The sequence below is a fragment of the Gossypium hirsutum genome, chromosome A13, assembly GCF_007990345.1.
Source record: "Gossypium hirsutum isolate 1008001.06 chromosome A13, Gossypium_hirsutum_v2.1, whole genome shotgun sequence".
NCBI lineage: Eukaryota > Viridiplantae > Streptophyta > Magnoliopsida > Malvales > Malvaceae > Gossypium > Gossypium hirsutum.
The window spans coordinates 25,755,458-25,774,687 of NC_053436.1; the positions used below are offsets into that span (position 1 = coordinate 25,755,458).

At 36.0% G+C, this 19,230-nt stretch overlaps 1 protein-coding gene across 1 annotated transcript; it reads left to right on the top strand.

Moving 5' to 3' along the window:
* Positions 1-5,432: 5,432 nt before the first annotated feature.
* Positions 5,433-8,181, top strand: LOC107894607 (receptor-like protein kinase FERONIA). The gene is made up of 5 exons (XM_041084744.1): positions 5,433-5,492; positions 5,614-7,082; positions 7,149-7,440; positions 7,538-7,639; positions 7,999-8,181. The coding sequence occupies exons 1-5, from the start codon at positions 5,433-5,435 to the stop codon at positions 8,179-8,181; spliced, it is 2,106 nt and encodes a 701-aa protein (XP_040940678.1).
* The last annotated feature ends 11,049 nt before the right edge of the window (positions 8,182-19,230 follow it).

Sequence of the window (19,230 nt, forward strand, 5' to 3'; positions counted from 1 at the left end):
GAACATCATTTTTATACTTTACGTGATTTAGTCCTTTTTACCGAATTAACCAACCAAAACGATAAAATTTCTTAACGAAACTTTCACACAATCAGATTATCATGTCGTAGACATTAAAATAGTAATAAAATAAATATTTTGACTTTGGATTTGTGTTCTCAAAACCACTATTCTGGTTTGACTAAAAACGGACTGTTACACACACAATCCAACACACGGCTTGTCACATGGTCGTGTGTCACACATGACCTGCCACATGGCCTGGCACACGATCATGTGGCATTGACAGTGTAATTTTTTTGCCTTCGTCGTTTGCTATTTTTCAAGTATCTCATTACACAGTTGGTTCATTTTTTATGCAAAATCACTCACAAGAATTCTAGAACTTAAACACGTCAAACAAACATCCATTAAGACTATTTACCAAACCTGATTTGTAAAAATTAAACAATGTTTGTGGTTATAGTCTAACAAAATTATGACCTCAAATTCCCAATTGACCGCTTACTTTAAAAAAAGCAACTCAATAGTAGTCCAGCTCGGCAAAAGTGTCCACAGCTTAGATTCTCTACCTAAGAAACCAACACCATTACAATGATACCCAAAATAAACCCGAAGTCAAAATCTTCCAGCCAGAGTTACAACATGAATAACAAAATTTAACAATTCAGAACCCGAATACTTACCACCAAATCATTTGAACACAACACTTAAAGAATATTCACAAGATGAAACAAAGGCACCAAGAAGCTAATTGATTGCGAAAGAAAGCCACAAAGCAAAGAGAAAGAAAAGAAGAAAATAATGGAAAGAATGAAAGAATTAAAAAAAAGTGATAAAGAAATGTAAAAAGAGACAACACAAGTCAAAAATTAGGGAAATATTCCAGGTAATAAAAAGAAAAAAATTCCAATCAAATTCCATTACAAGGGAAACATAAGCAGGAGATTGCAAAAATATTGCTCCCTTGCTTACACAGGAGTTCAAACACCAAACCCCGAACCCACATGCAAGCACTTAACCATTTAAGTGAATCAGATTACTTGACAAAATATAACAAATCAAATATTCATATTTTGGGGCGTTATGGTGGCTATAATTGTCTTAAAATAGGATTAAATCTATTTTTACCAAAAATGACATCTCTTTATTCAAAATAGTGTTAATTGAAATTGAATCATTTGGTTCAATTACCATGAACCTATAAGCCTTGCTATTATGTGCATATCCTATAAGTATGCATTCAATTCCTCTTTCACCTAACTTTTTACGTTTAGGTGTTGGAACTTTGACAATAGCTTTATAGCCCCAAACTTTTAAACAATTAAGGTTTGGTTTCCTTTTGTTCCATTGTTCATAGGTGGTTATTTTAGTTTCCTTATTAGGAACTATATTCAATATATGACAAGCAGTTAGAATAGCTTCTCCCCAAAAACCTTGGCCAATTCCTGAATATGATACTATTGAATTTACCATTTAAGTTAAGACTCTATTTTTCCTTTCAGCTACACTGTTTTGGTGTGATGTGTAAGGGGTTGAAACTTGATGGACAATCCCAATAGATTCAAAATAACTTGAACTATAGTATTCTCCTCCTCTATCTGATCTTAAGCACTGGATAAATAATTCATACTGAAGTTCAACTTCAGATTTTTAAAGTTCAAATTTATCAAGCGCTTCGTCTTTTGAATGGAATAAATATACATAATAATATCTAGAACAATCATCAGTAAAGGTAACAAAATATTTATTTCCACCTAATGTAGGAGTATTATACATGTCACATAAATCACTATGTATCAAATCAAGCAACTTTGTTTTCCTTTTAACCTTATGGAAAGGGTTTATTGTAATTTTAGTCAACATACATGTATTACATTTTTCAATATTATTATTAAAAATAGGAATTAAATCTAACTTATGCATGTCATTCAATTTTTTATAATTCAAATGACCTAATCTATAATGCCATAAACAATAAGATTCAACCATATAAGCAAAAATAATATTTTTATTCTTATTAATAATATTGAGTTTGAACATGCTCTCATACATATATACCCATTCCCTACAAAAATTCCTTCCTTAGATAGAATAAACTTATCTGCCTCAAAAACAAGTTTGAAAGCCAAACTTATTCCACAAACTTCCAGACACTAAATTCTTCCTAACTTCTGATACATAATATACATAATTCAAGCTTAACACCTTTCCAGAAGTGAGTTGTAGTTCAACAGATCCTTTGCCTTTGATTGTTGCGGTGGAAGAATATACCATGTAAAAGTCATTGTCATTTTCACATCGTGTGAACTTTATGAATATGCTTTTGCCTTTGCACACATGTTTGGTTGCTCGAATATCAATTCCAAATGCATTATCATCTTGTGTTATATTAATTTCAGATATTATTGCAACAAACTTTCTCTTGGATGCTCAATCCACCATACATTATCACCTTTTGTTTCTTTTTGAACTTAAGTGCTCTATCAGTCTGTTTAAACTTTCTTTTGGATGGTTTAGTAGTCTGCATTTCTTCCATAACATGCACTTTGGCATTTTCAGAATCTAAGTTCTGATCTTGCTTTTGATATTCTTCTTTAATACGAAGATGATTTGCTAAAGGCTTAAGATATATTTCCTTTTTATTATGTTTTAGACTTCTTTTAAAGTCTTTTCAAGATGGAGGAAGTTTGTCTATAATGGATTATACAACAATCATTTCATTCATTTTCATATCATATTACTTAAACTAATTCAACATTTTTTCAATATCACGAAATTGTTTCTAACAAAACGACCATAAACCATTTGATAATTATTGAAATGATTGGCAAGAAATTCCTTACTTGTAACATCTTTAGTCTTGTATCTCATTTCCAATTTGTCCCATAATTTTTTAGCGTTGACCTCATTCTGGTAGGTGTCGAACAAACCATCGGATAAACCATTTGATAAGTGGCCTATGCACATGTAATCAGTATTGTCTCATTTTTGCCTTTATTACGTTGTAGCAACAGATTCATTTTCATTCTCTTCCAGTCTTGGAGTATCCAAAACATAGGCAATCTTCAAGTTGATAATAAAATGTGCATATTTTTCTGTCATCGTTGGAAATTGCCACCATCAAACTGATCGAGTTTGATAAATTTGGAAGCCAACTCCCTTAGTGTTCCACTTTCATGTGTTGTAATAGTCATCATGAAGTACAACCTTAAAATTGTTAGTACAAATCTCCAGTGAGGAAACTTTTGAACACATGAATGAAACTCGAATATAAAATGAAGAAATAGCACAAGGCTCCAAGGCGTGCATCAAGCCACTATCTTTAAGGTTATAGTCGTCCCCACCTATATTCGGTGTGTAAAAGAGTTTCAAGCAAATTAACCTCGATGATACAATAAAGCCGATGACTATTTGCGTTTTGCACTAACGAGAATAGTCCACTAAGTACTGAGCAACGTAGAACACGAAACTCAATTTCTACAAAGAATTTCTGCAGTAATTCTTTATAGAATAATCTAATTATATTAGAAAATGAGTAAGGATAGAAAAAAAATTAGAACCTATTGGTGTGATTTCCAAATGAAATCTCATTCCTATTTATAAGAATTTTCATGTCTCTTTATGGAGACATCTTTCAAAAGGTATCTTTTCTGAATAATAATGGCTTTAAAAAGACACATAATTATTCATTTAATATTATAACTATTCAAATAATATTGTTTGAATAATTATAATTTTTTTTCAAAAATCAAGTGACATGACTCTTGACCAATAATCAAAAGATTTAACTTTTGATTAATTACACCATTTTATTTATAATTATTGAACACTATAAATATTTGAAACTGTTCTAATAGACTCTACCCATGACAACTCTAATCATGGACTATATCAAATCTGATTTATCTAGCCTTTATGAGAGTTGGATGGGTGTTTATTTCTGGTGCCATACATTTAGCTTTCTTATTGTTTCACGCTACAGTATCGCTACCCTACTATTTTCACATTAACTGCAAGTAAACATGCCGCACATCCAAAAGAGCCCTTAAGCATTAATGGAAAAAGAACAACTTGTTTACAATGAATATATACTAAAAAAAGTTCTCTCAATGAACAAAATAATTGCTCTCTTCCTTTCATTCTAAAACATATAAACAAGTATTTTTTTTAAATAGGCATTAATGGCATGTGAAACTTCCATTAGTATCAACTTGAATCCCCTTGAATTGTGTTCAAGTCTTCAAGAAAGAATCGATTATACTGAGATTTTCTAAGGGTAGACTATTTTTAAAAATTGAATCTATTTATTTAAGAAAAATTCATCACACAAAAGTCTTTAAAAGAGTCCTTGATTAATATTCAAGAAGATCTGATCCAATTAATTGCTTCTTAAAATCCTTATGAGTTATAAAAGAATAAATCCAAAATTTTTTAATAGAAAATATGACAACAATAATGACTAATTGCACTAAAAAAAAATTTGGGCTAATTTAATATTGTCTCTAAAAATTTCTTATGAAAAGTGTCCGTGAAAAATATTTTTGAAAAGTTTTGTTTAAAAGAGAAGTGTTTAATATTATTTATAAAAAGTGTTTTTGAAAAATAAAATGTTTATTTTATATATGATGTTGTACTGTAAAAATAATGGTCTGATTAATTAATATTATGATATATTACAATAAAATTAAAAATAAAAATAAATTATTATAACTCATTATTAATATTTTGATATATAAAATATAAATTTTAAATATTCTCAAGTGTTTGATATTAATTATTTATAAAATTTAATTTGAATATATAAATTATATTTTAAATAATAAAATAAAACTTTACAATTTTAAATATATAAATTATATATTTAAAATAAATTTCAATAAAATTTTTTATATCCAATATAAATATTATATTAAATACTTTAAATTAAAAATAAAGCTTAAAAATATAATTTGTTTCTAAAAACAATTTTTTCCAAACCCAAAGGTTAAAAAAAATATATAGTTTGCCTTTGTCGCAAAAGTGGTTTCGATCTTAACATTTTTTTTTGGAAAAAAATATTAAACAAAGCCTTAACCTTATTGGTTGTTGTAGTCATTTTTAATTGAAATTTAGGATACCATTAGTTAATCATTCAACTAACACCTACTACTATTTATATATTAATAAACATATCATTTTTGTATTAATTATAATGTTTTGTATAAAATTAGTTAAAACTTAATTTTCATGTAAAATTTCAAGCATGTGGATTCAAACAATAAGACGAAAATCATTATCTTATTTATACATGTGGTCTTCTATTAATTTTATTGGCAACACTGAGTTCTGTTTTAATTAGGTGTATTCAATAATTTTTGATGCATGTTGGGCACTAGAATTTGCAATACGTTTCAAGAGAGGATAACCGAACTGTTGACCATATAACTAAAATGGTCTTGGACAAGAAAGAGGAGCTGCAGGTGTTCGATAATTCTTCTAAGGAGATGCTAGTAATCTTATAAAACAAGTGGTGTTTTTGCTTAGTCTAATATAATGTAATTCTTACTGTAATTGCAGATGTGATCAGTAATCCCTCTACCTATCAAAATTTGCTGAGTTAAACTGAATCAGATAAAGGATGATTACCAACAGGTATCTATGCATAATTCTGCAGAATTAGCATGTTCCATTGGAAAATATTGTTCTAAACTATGGCTCTTTTGTTGCAGCAAAGCCTACCATGTTACGAGGTTGAGTCAATTTTGGGCATATTTCTGTTTGATATTTCTGGGTTTAAGTTTCCACATTCGTCGAAGAACGTTTGTGTCTGCAGAAAGCTTAGCTTATCTTCCAACAGAAAGTATATTTCTCGACTGTGGTTCTTCAGCAAAGCAAAGCCTATCATTGGGAAGGAACTGGTCATCTGACATCGGCTCACAGTTCATTGCTTCTAAATCAGATAGCGACTCCATTATCACCACTGCCTCTAAAGGAATGACAGTCCCTTACATCACTGCAAGGCTTTTCTACACCAAATTTTCTTACACCTTTAATGTCACCCCAGGCCCAAATTTCATTCATCTCCACTTCTATTCAGATTCTTATCAGGGTCTCAATGCTTCTCAATCTTTTCTCACTGTCACAGCCGGTCGCTACACACTCTTGAGAAACTTCAGTTGCTACCTTACTGCCAAATACTTGAAAACCGATCACTTTTTCAAGGAATACATCGTTTATGTTGAAAATCATACACTGGAGTTGATGTTCAGCCCAACTTCAAATCCTCCTAATGCTTATGGCTTCGTAAACGAAATCGAAGTTGTTTCGATGCCGCTTCAGCTTTACATTCCTGGCGATGACGTGCCCCTTCCTTTCGTTGGCTTCCATAATAACATGCTTGCAATTGACAAGAAGTTTGCCCTGGAAATGGTTTACAGTGCAAACGTAGGAGGCCAAACCATTTCTCCGGATCAAGATACGGGGATGTTCCGAACTTGGAACGATGATGCCAGTTGCATATTCGGAGCTGCTTTCGGCCAGCTTGATTATGATACCACTGTTTCAATTCAATATCCCAAGACGGTTCCGGCTTATACAGCACCCGAAGATGTCTATCGAACTACCCGATCAATGGGTCAGTACAACGAGATCAACATGAACTATAACTTAAGCTGGTTCTTTCCGGTTGATACTGGTTTTTTGTATCTAGTAAGGCTCCATTTCTGTGAGATTGTGCCCGATATGACCTTGGGGAACCAGAGGGTGTTTTTCATATTCATCAATAATCAAACAGCTGAAACACAGGCAGATGTGATTGTATGGAGAAAAGGGCATGGTGTTGCTGTCTATCGAGACTACATCGTGATGGTTCCGTCGCAAGCTGCCCGAAAGCAGGACTTATGGCTCGAGCTACACCCCAACATCCAAGTAAAGCCAGAGTACTATGATGCGATCTTAAATGTATTGGAGATATTCAAGATCAGCAACTATGATGGCAACCTTGCTGGATTTAACCCTCCCTTAGATGAGTCTAATATTCAACAAGCTTCTTCTCCTGCACTATCAAAAAAGTCCAAGAAAGGATTACAAAATGGGATTAAGTACTCAATTAGCGGGGGTTTACTATTTATTTTATGTCTCTTTGTTTTAATATTTAACAAAAAAAGGAGAAAATGGAAGATGAAGAACACCAAGGATTCATCTCCCTGCAATAATTTTCATGCTGATGATATTACAAAGGCAACTAACAACTTCGATGAATCACTGGTTATTTACAACTTGGACATGGGGAAGGTTTACAAAGGTGAAATAAATGGTACTGCAGTAGCTATCCTTCGAGGGGTTAAAGAAATATCAGAACAAGATTTCAAAGAAGGGATAAAAATGCTCTCTCAAACTCACCATCACAACATCGTCTCTCTTTTAGGTTACTGTCAAGAGGACTCTGAGAAGATCCTGGTATATGAATACATGGATAATGGTGCCCTTTCTGATCATCTTCATGATCATTCGAAGCATCTGTCATGGAACCAGAGGCTTGAAATTTGTGTTGCAGCTGCAAGAGGCTTGTGTTGAAAGCTGGACTGCAATGCAACATGGAGCCAGAAGCTTGCTCCTGTCGAGACCAGCAGCTATCGAGCTCAGCTCATTTTGCTTGGTGTGCACGAATGGTTTTCAGACCAAATGAAGCAACTGATATTGCTGTTTTGTTTTGATGTAACTTAGTTCAGTTTGATTGTAACTAGCTTTAATAGTTAGTTGGATTAAGTTTGTGATTGGATTGATGATGTAAAAGCTAATATGTCAGCTTATTTTGTATTTGACTTAAGCTTGTATTAGTTTAGTTTAAGTGGGAGTAGTTATGTCATTAGGTATCTGTCAAATGAACCAAAATTTGTAGCTCTTTTATATATTCAAATCTTGAATGAAAAATGTAATGTTCAGTTACAGCTTTGCTGAGTATTCAATTTTGTTCATTGCTTTGCTTTTTCTTTGCTTCGATTCTTCTTGCTTCAGTCTTACAAATACAGATTTGAAACTTTGTTTGATGCTTGCTGCTGCCATTGTTCCAACAAATGGTATCATGAGCCCGAGTCTTTGAGGGGCCTTTGTATGCAATCTGTTGTGTTCGAATCAAAACCAACAGCAAGTTCAAAATTTGGTAAGATCGAAGCATTTGGATTCAGTCTAGCAGGATGAGTTTCACTCCACCTCCTCCATTGTGTTCACTGGAGAGAAATATCACATTTGGATAGTCAAAATGAAGACTTACCTCCAGGCACATGATCTCTGGAGTGTGATCGAGAATGATGCTGAACCACCTCCATTGAGAGCCAATCCCACCATTGCACAGATGAGGCAGCATGCTGATGAGCGAGCCAAGAAGCATAAGGCTATGGCCTGCTTGTAAAATGGAGTCTCTGATGTGATATTCACTCGTATCATGGCCTGTGACTCACCAAAACAGGCCTGGGAGAAGCTGAAGGAGGAGTTCATGGGGACTGACAAGACAAGGCAACAGCAGGTGATCAACCTCAGGAGAGACTTTGAAAACTTGAGGATGAAGGAGTCTGAGACCATCAAGCAGTACTCAGACAGGATAATGGCCATTGTCAACAGCATTAGGCTCCTGGGAGTGGACTTCACAGAGAGTAGAGTTGTTGAAAAGGTTATTACAACTCTCCCTGAGAAATTTGAGTCTAAAATCTCTTCACTTGAGGACTCGAGGGACTTATCAGCCATTTCATTGTCTGAGCTGATAAACTCCCTGTATGCACTTGAGCAAAGGAGGGCAAATAGGCAGGAGGAGAATCCTGAAGCTGCTTTCCAGGCTAAAGCCAGTGAAGGCTCGAGTGTGACTGCAAAAGGCAAGAAGCCTTGGCACAATAGAAGGGTCAAGTCAGGAAGAGATGAAGCAAAAAGGGTGTTCCCACCATGTGTTCATTGCAAGAAGACAACACATTCAGAAAAGTATTGCTGGTTTAGGCCAGATATTCAGTGTAGAAAATGCAAGCAGTTTGGCCATGTGGAGAAGGTGTGCAAGGGCAAACCAAGGGAGGCTGCTCTGCAACAAGCTAGACCTGCTGAGGACATTCAAGCTCAGGAGGAGCAAGTGTTCACAGCAACTTGTTTTGTTGGCACAACCAAGGCCAGCAATGATTGGCTACTAGACAGTGGCTGCTCACACCATATGGCAGCAGATGAGAAGCTGTTCAAGGGCCTAGACAGAAGCTTCCACTCGAGGATTAGAATTGGAGATGGTAGGCTGATTGAGGCTCAAGGCAAGGGCAGTGTGCTGATTAGCACTGGTTCAGGTAACAAGCTGATCTCAAATGTGTTTTTTGTACCTGACTTAGACCAGAATTTGCTTAGTGTAGGCCAATTAGTTGAAAAAGGCTATACATTGGTTTTTAAGGATGGTTGTTGTATTGTTCAAGACATGAATGGTCTGGAGTTAGTCACAGTCTCTATGACTGATAGGTGCTTCATGCTGGATGTTAGCCAAATAGAAAGAAAGGCATACACCAGCCTTGTTGAAAGCACTGACTTGTGGCATAGGAGACTAGGCCATGCAAATTTTAGATCCATCGATCTGTTACATAGGCTGAATTTGGTTGATGACATTTCAAAAATTGAAGTTAGTGGGAATGTTTGTGAGGTTTGTCAGCTTGGTAAGCAGGCTAGACTACCTTTTCCTGCTGACAGTGCTTGGAGAGCTCAAAACAAGCTCGAATTGGTGCACTCTGATGTTTGTGGCCCTATGAGAACACGTTCAATCAGTGAGAACAGGTACTTTGCCCTGTTTATAGATGATTTAACAAGGTTGTGCTGGGTCTACTTCTTGAAGCAAAAGTCAGAAGTGTTTGAAGCCTTCTGCAAATTCAAGGCTTATGCTGAAAATCAGTCAGGCTGCAAAATTAGAGCCTTGAGGACTGATAATGGCTCTGAATATGTGTCTGAGAGATTCCAGAAGCTTTGTGACAGTGCTGGGATTCACCATCAGCTCACAACAGTCTATACTCCTCAACAGAATGGAGTCTGTGAGAGAAAGAATAGGACTGTACTGAACATGGCCAGGTGCCTCTTGTTTCAAGGCAAGCTTCCAAGTCAGTTTTGGGCTGAGGCAGTCAACACCTCAGTGTATCTGCTCAACAGACTGCCAACTAGAGCAATCAAGGATAAGACTCCTTTTGAGGCTTGGCATAGAGTCAAACCTGTGGTAACACACTTGAAAGTGTTTGGCTGTGTATGTTATGCTTTTATTCCAGTGGAAAAGAGGACCAAGCTCGAGAGCAGGGCTACTCCAGGAATCTTTGTTGGCTACAACAGCAACAAGAAGGGCTATAGAGTGTATGATCCTACAGCAAAGAAGGTTTTAGTCAGCAGGGATGTAAAGTTTAATGAGGAAAAGGTGTGGAATTGGAATGGTGTTGAAGCTGACTTGTTGAATTGGACCAGTTAGACTTGGTTGCTGAACCTGCAGAAGAAGGACCAAGTAATGATGCTGTTGATGATACACCAGTGAGGGGCACCAGAACTTTGGCTGATGTCTATCAGAGGTGCAATGTTGCTGTGATTGGGCCCTCAGACTTTGAAGAGGCTGCTAAGAACAGAAGCTGGATGAAAGCTATGGAAGCTGAGTTGGAAATGATCAACAAAAATCAGACTTGGGAGTTAGTGAGCAGACCAGAACACAAGAGAGTCATAGGAGTTAAATGGGTGTACCGGGCCAAGTACAATGCTGATGGCTCACTAAACAAGCACAAGGCTAGGCTTGTGGTGAAGGGCTACAGTCAGCAGTATGGTGTTGACTACCTAGAAACTTTTGCTCCAGTGGCAAGACTGGATACAATTAAGCTGCTGTTTGCTTTAGCAGCTCAGAAGCAGTGGAGAGTTCACCAATTGGATGTCAAATCAGCATTCCTGAATGGTTTTCTCAAGGAAGAGATCTTCATCGAGCAACCTGAAGGTTTTGAAGTTGCTGGACATGAAGACAAAGTGTATAAGTTGAGAAAGGCCCTCTATGGCCTGAAACAGGCACCAAGGGCCTGGTATGACAGAGTTGATGCTTACCTGACCAAACTTGGATTTGTAAAGAGCCTTAGTGAGCCTACTCTGTATGTTAAAAGGTCAGAACATGAAACCTTGCTGATTGTCTCCTTGTATGTGGATGATTTACTTGTAACAGGGAGCAAAATTGAGCTCATTGATGAGTTCAAGGTCCAAATGCAGCAAGTGTTTGAAATGACAGATTTGGGGATCATGACTTACTTCCTTGGCATGGAAGTTCACCAGTCTGATCGAGGTATCTTCATCAGCCAACACTCATTTGCTTTGAAGATCCTAGACAAATTCTGCATGCATAATTGTAAAGCAGTCAGCACACCTGTGGCCCAAGGAGAAAAGCTGACTAGCAGTGGTGATCAGCAGAGGGTTGATGAGAGGCACTATCGAAGCCTAGTTGGTTGTCTGTTGTATCTAACAGCAACCAGGCCAGACATCATGTTTGGTGTCAGTCTGTTATCGAGGTTTATGCATTGTTGCAATGAGGCACATTTGAAGGCAGCAAAGAGGGTCCTTAGATACATCAAGGGCACTGCTAGTTTTGGTGTAATGTTTGAAAGTGGGAACCAACTGAAACTAGAAGGCTACTCTGACAGTGACTGGGCAGGATCCCTCGATGACATAAAGAGTACCTCAGGACACTTCTTTACACTTGGATCAGGGATGTTTTGCTGGAGTTCAAAAAAGCAGCAAACTGTTGCTCAGTCCACAGCTGAAGCAGAATACATTGCTGCAGCAGGAGCAGTTAATCAGGCCATTTGGCTAAGGAAGCTGCTTCATGACCTTAATGAAACTCAAGATGAAGCAACTGAAATTTGGGTGGATAATCAGTCTGCAGTTGCAATAGCCAAGAACCCTGTGTTCCATGGTAAGACAAAGCATTTTAAAATCAATCTGCATTTTGTTAGAGAGGCTGAACAAGCAAAGGAAGTCAGCCTTGTGCATTGCAGCTCAGGAGCACAATTGGCTGACATAATGACCAAGCCCTTAGGGGCTGCTCGATTTGAATCCTTGAGAAGTGCAATTGGAATGTGTTGCATACAGTCCAAGGAGGAGTGTTGAAAGCTGGACTGCAATGCAACATGGAGCCAGAAGCTTGCTACTGTCGAGACCAGCAGCTATCGAGCTCAGCTCATTTTGCTTGGTGTGCACGAATGGTTTTCAGACCAAATGAAGCAACTGATATTGCTATTTTGTTTTGATGTAACTTAGTTCAGTTTGATTGTAACTAGCTTTAATAGTTAGTTGGATTAAGTTTGTGATTGGATTGATGATGTAAAAGCTGATATGTCAGCTTATTTTGTATTTGACTTAAGCTTGTATTAGTTTAGTTTAAGTGGGAGTAGTTATGTCATTAGGTATCTGTCAAATGAACCAAAATTTGTAGCTCTTTTATATATTCAAATCTTGAATGAAAAATGTAATGTTCAGTTACAGCTTTGCTGAGTATTCAATTTTGTTCATTGCTTTGCTTTTTCTTTGCTTCGATTCTTCTTGCTTCAGTCTTACAAATACAGATTTGAAACTTTGTTTGATGCTTGCTGCTGCCATTATTCCAACAGCTTGCACTACCTGCATACCGGCAAAAATCGACCCATTGTTCATGGTGATATCAGTACTTCCAGTATCTTGTTAGATGTAAACTGGACAGCCAAGATCTTGAGCTTTGGGTTTACCATGGCATCCCACAACAGTGATGGCTACAGTATCCACATTGGTTCTCAAACTGATGTGTATTCATTTGGGTTGGTTCTGTTGGAAGTATTCTCCGGAAGGGCGGCGCCGCTAAATCTGAAAACAGAGAACGACGGGAACAGCGGCAGCAATGGTGACGATGATAACGAAAGTCTTATTCCACCCGCATCAGATTGCCTTGAGAAGGGAGATGTTGATCAACTCGTGGATCAAAGTTTGAAAGGGAAGATCTCATTGGAATCTGTTGGGAACTTAGTGAAGATCACGAAACAATGCTTGGCAAAGAAAGAGGTGAAGTGGCCATCCATGAGTGAGGTGCTTTACAGCTTAGAGCGACTGCAAATGAGCCAGGATAATGAGTCGAACGAGTCATCGCCCAAGGGGTTATACCAAGAAAGCTGCTCAGATTTGATGATAGGTGTGGAGTTCTCTGATATGTTGATGTCTAGTGGACGTTGAAAACTAAGTCCTTAATCAACAGAACAATATCAACAAAATAGAATGCGATGCAGGGGAATTGGAATCTGTGCAGATTGTTAGGAGGAATGTGAGATACAGATTAGATTGCATCAAATACTTAGTTATGTTTCTGGGGATTTTAACCTCTTGGGGCATTGGACTCCCTAAACATGTGGTATTATTCTTGGGTTGAAATGGAATTTTGGCTAAATCAAGTGGTATCATGCCTTTCTCAGATTAAAGGTTCAAATCCTATCAATGATGCCACGCATAATCTATCGACGAGAATATCTCGATTTTTAAATCTATTGTCTATCAAGTGTTCAAACTTTCCACAAAGTCAGAAGGTGAAGTCTCAGGTCAATCTGAGATAATGCCAACTTGTTAAAAAAGTCCAACGATCCCAAAATGTTAAATTCCCTTCATGTAAATTCAAAATTAGATATCTAGAGCTTGAAATAAATGTATAGGTGTAAATAACATTTTCTTGTGGTACATATTGTCAACTTTTTCTTCAAGTACATATTGCGATTATTGTAAATTATGTATAAAGAAAAGATGGATGGGTTGAAAGCAGGATATAGTATGTATTATTGGCATTCATCCTAATATTAGCTAACAATATTATATGATATTGCGATGGTATCTTTTTTCATGAATATTATTTTATTATTATGACAATTCAAATAATAAATGGTGAATTCATATATAAATTGGTGGCGAAATTATTGACCGCACTTTAATGTAAGTGAATGTTAGGTTGTAATATAAAAGTATTATAACCGAATATTGGTATGTGTTTCGAGGATCATACCCAAGGGATTGATATTTAGAGAAAACTATTATTAAATTAATCACTTGAAATAATTACTAATCTACTAGTGTCACGAATTAGTAGTGTAAACTCCAAATCAAACAACCATAATAAAGTTAATTAAATTAATTTAGATAAAATCTAACCCTAGGTTAATTTATTCGGATTTTCTTATTCCTAGTTTTGACTACATAAGCTACTTAGCCTAGAATCAATTGTGTTCTGATTATTAACTAAGTCAATAAATACTCTTAATTAAGTATTTACCATCCTTAGAGGTCTTATTAGGGTCATTAATCCATGTATCTTTACTAAGGATTACCACCTAAGCTACTCTTCAAGTCTCAACTAGGCATATGGATACCCTTCCAGTCTCACCGCTTGACACAAGTTTTACTCAACAGGATACCCTCCCGGTCTCACTGACCACTGCCAAATATGCAAACATTTGGACTAGAAATACTACAACAAAAAGATAAATAATAAAGCAGCAATGTTTGCAAGTTTACAAGTCAAATTGTAATATAGTATTGTACAACGGGGTACAAGAAGTACACCGAGAATCGTACCCAAGGGAGGATGGATTAAACTCAATATTATCTTCTACAGTAAGAGGTCTAAATTGTAATAACTGAAAATTATATTATAAAAAATAACAGTAAAATTTATGATCATAAAATAAATTAAATTGATTGAAAAGAAATTAACAATTAAAAAAATCCCAAATAACAGGCAGAAGATTAACTCGCTTCAGTGGTTGTAAGTAATTTCAAAACTTGGGTTTTAGTGTATTAGTCAATTATTTGTAAAAACTCACTTATCTTTTGACCTCGTAATTTAAAATTGAGATAAACTATGAGGTGCTCGGTAAACTTATCCTTTTGACCTATTTACCTAGATTACTTCCTAGGGTCGTCAATCCTAGGGTTTAAGCATGCACAATTTAAGCCAACTAATTCTGAGATAAACCCTTTATTTTCCATTAAGTACTCCCACATCCACCCATTAATCTTCCTAAAGGAATTAGCCACTCATGAATCTAAATGTCATTTTCCCTAAAAATAATTTAATCATGCAAAACACACAAATTAAATTAAAACGAGAGGAAGATAGAAATTGATCTATTTGATAAGTTGGATGTGATTGGTTCCACAAACTCCTTTAGCAGCAAGTAAGAAATAAAGTTGTTTAGAAAATATAATAAAGCCTAACTAAAACTAAATATACTAACTAAAACCCTAAGAATGACCTTCTAAGTTGCCTCCCATAGGTTAACCTAAACTTTGTTATTTACAAGCAAAGTTAGTTGTAACTCATGAAAAGAGTTATATTTTGAGCCTCTAAACTTGATTAAGTGCTTGTACTTAAGTAGATATATTTGTATTTTTAGGTTATTATTAGAACATTGTATAATAAAGCTTGGATTTTGCCTTAAATGTCATTTTATGTTACTTTTTCTATTGAAAAGAAGAGAATTGGTTGTTGCATGTAGCAGATACAGGAAGGATGAAGAAAATGAGAAAAAAAAGGAAGAGAATGAGTGAAGTGAAATATTGCCATGGAAAAATGTTGGATGGATTACCAACATGAATGCCATGGCAATTCTAGGATAATGCTATGCAGCACTCAGTCCATGTCACTCACAGCCAGCTGGAATTATACTAGAAAAATTTATTTGAAAAAGAGGAAGCAAAAGATGTGTGTTGAGAGAGAGGGACCTACCCTACAAAAGAGGAAAGAGAAATAAAAAGAAAAAAAAGAGGATTTTGGGGAGAGGAATTGAAAAGGATTTAGGGAGTATTTTTCTCTCTAGAAAATGTGGTGAAAAATTCCAAAGAAAATGGAAGAGGGTAGCAGCTTAAGAGAAGAGTAGAGACGCAAGGGAAAGGATGAGAAATCAACCCTAGGTCTTGCACAATTTAACAGCATCGAAGTCAAAGCTGAAATGGCGAAAGCTTCCTGTAGTTCTACTGTAACACCCTGAACCCGAGACCGTCGCCGGAGTCGAACACGGGGTGTTAACAGACTTCAAACCACTTATTTGACATTTCCCAGACAAGCTGCCAATCTGCGTACTAGTCGCTTTAAAAATCATATCTTGAGTTCTGAAACTCGAAATCCAGTTCCGTAAATTTTCGCTGAAACTAGACTCATATACGTATATGGTACAATTTTTGTAGAATTTTTTGTTGGGCCAATTAGTACAGTTTATTAGTAAAATTCTCCCCTATTACAGGGTGCGACTACACTGACCTTCATGCATTACGATTTTGATAACTCCCTGTACAGAGCTTCAATACCGATGCCGTTTGTTTCTATAGAAACTAGACTCATAGAGGAATCTATAAATATATGGCATGACTCCTAATTATCTCTGGTTAATTTATAATGAATTTCCAAAGTCGGAACAGGGAATCCAGAAACTGTTCTGGCCCTGTCTCACGAGAACCTGAATATCTCTTAACATACTGTCCATATGATCGTTTCGTTACTTCTATATGAAAATAGACTCATCGAGCTTCGATTACATAATTTATTCACTATTTAATTCCATTCCTACTAATTTTTGTAATTTTTCAATCTCACATCACTGCTGCTGCCAGCATCTGTTACTGAAGCAACTATGCCTATTTCGTGATTTCTCATTGATCTAACTAGTAATTCATCATACATATCACAAAATTATAATCATGACTAGCCATACCAAAGGCTAATCATTGTCAAACATCTCCCTACTACACTATTGCCATATCATGAATCTTAACACCAAAAATAATCAACCATGACATATGGCATAAAAAAATCGAATTACCAAGACTTACGACCTAACATTATAAAACCAAATCCAACCGAACATTTATGCCATTTTCGCATGGCTAAAAGTTTACATACCAAAGTTCAAACACAACATAATAGCCTATACATGCCGAAATGTTCTCCTAAGCCGACTAAGAAGAAAGTACCAAAACTTGCTAGCTGCTGTGATGACTTCGATGACGGCCCGACCACGCGAAGGAAACGAATCCAAGAAGCCTAAAATAGGTGACGAGGAAAACACCGAGTGAGTATATAACTCAGTAAGTCATAAGCAATGCACTACCATCCATTAATAACATTATCACAAGAGGAAACAAAATGGAACGAGGCTAGTTACTCCATCCACACCGAACCATACCATAGTTCCTTAGGCCTATCGGTTCCATCTCATACCAAGTCATGCATTCACATTCCATATACTAATTGATAGGATATTTGAGGCATTTTCATACATCATTTTATTTTCATTACAATCATACAACTAGACGACCTTTCACCTACTCCACGATAAATCTTATATACGTGACTTCAAGTATAATTGTCACATAGGTTCAAAACTTACCAAGCTCAACTCCAAATATAAACGTAGCGCCTATTAGCCATGAACTCAAGGTACTTACCTTTTTCCGCTGTCCAAAATCGACTCGGTAATGTCGCATCCTTAATGTAAATAATTTATAGAAAGTATATATATATAGTGGGTTCGCACACATAGTGCTTAATAATCAACCACGCACACTTAGTGCCATGTACTTTAAACTCGCACACTTAGTGCCATGCATTTCAAGTTCGCACACCTAGTGCCAATCTCACAACCGTGAACACTTATTGTCCGCACACTTAGTGCCGAAAACCAGCCACTCTATAGGCTTCACTTCCTTTTTACATTCGACAAATTTCATCTCTACATACATATACATTTGTATACATTTCATCTCATTAAACACAATTGTATAGGTATTACGATCATTTAAATCAATACCAAAGATATGCTTAATGACTTACCTTGTGTTAGGTAAAATAGTTCCAAGTCGGCTACTCGATGACCTTCGATTTTCCCTTGTTGGACGCCTCTCCTTTAGAGTCTTGAGCGTAAACAAATAAATTAACTCATTTAACCGCTTTGCTACATATATTGGTATCCACATTTTAATGATTTTATGACATACGAAACGACATGGTAAAATTTTCATCTTGCTACTTTATGTTCTTAGCTATTCGGCTAATAACCTCATGCAATTACCATACTATCAATAATCTAATCACACATGCATATGCATACTTGGACATTCGGTAATCACCTTTGCTAATTTTAAACTCAACATCACATAAGCTCCCAAGTGATGGCCGAATGCTTCATTTGTTACCCAACTAACCATTCAACAACCTCAACCTCATTACCACCCTTTTATGCCTAATTATCTAAGTCAAGATAAGATCATCAACATGCCTAACTATAGCCGAATGTGCAACATTAATCTATCATTTCTATCTCATTTAACACTTAACATTTACCACATATCGATTCACCAAACTCTCCATCTATTCATGCTCTCATATTCGGTCACCCATACCCATACTAACCATATAACTAATTAATCCTAGGGTTAAACACAAGTGCAATATTGAAGCACCATGGCCGAACCTTCATGAAGTTGCTAAGACCCCTCATTTCTACTCCTCACACACTCTCACATCCAAACCTTTTTATTAAACACTCAAGCTCAATCATCTTCATGCCTCATCACCACAACATCAAAACACCAACCAAGAAAGACAACACCCATGGCCGAATATCATCTCCATCACATAGCAAGATTTAGACCATGGGCTAGGTAGAACTCAAACTAACAACTAAAACATGCATGCATCTCATGGAACATCATCAAACATACCTTAGCCTAGTTACATGCATGGCCGAATCTCTTCAACCTTTCTTCTTCCTTCCTCCTTCAAATTTTCGGCCAAGGTGTTAAAGGATGAACACCCTTTCTTTTTTTTTTTCTTTTCTTTGTCTAGTTACGGCAAATGGAGGGGGGGATGGATGAGACAACTTTGTTTTCATCACCCCTCCCTTTTCATTACTTAATTACTAACCCTTTATTTATTCTTTCTAACATAACACACTAAGCCAACATGTTCCCAACATGTTTCCACCCATAGCATGGCCGGCCACTAGCTCAAATTTTGGGTAATTTGACATGCAAACCCATCATTTTATAACATGCATTAATAGGCCACTTCACATTTGCCTAGCACATTTCTAAATTTTCTCACATAAGTCCTATTTAATAAAATTCACTTACAATTAACAAAATTCAAACATGAAATTTTCACACATGCATATATACATATAATAAGCATCAAATATGATGGCTAATTATTATTATGACTCAGTT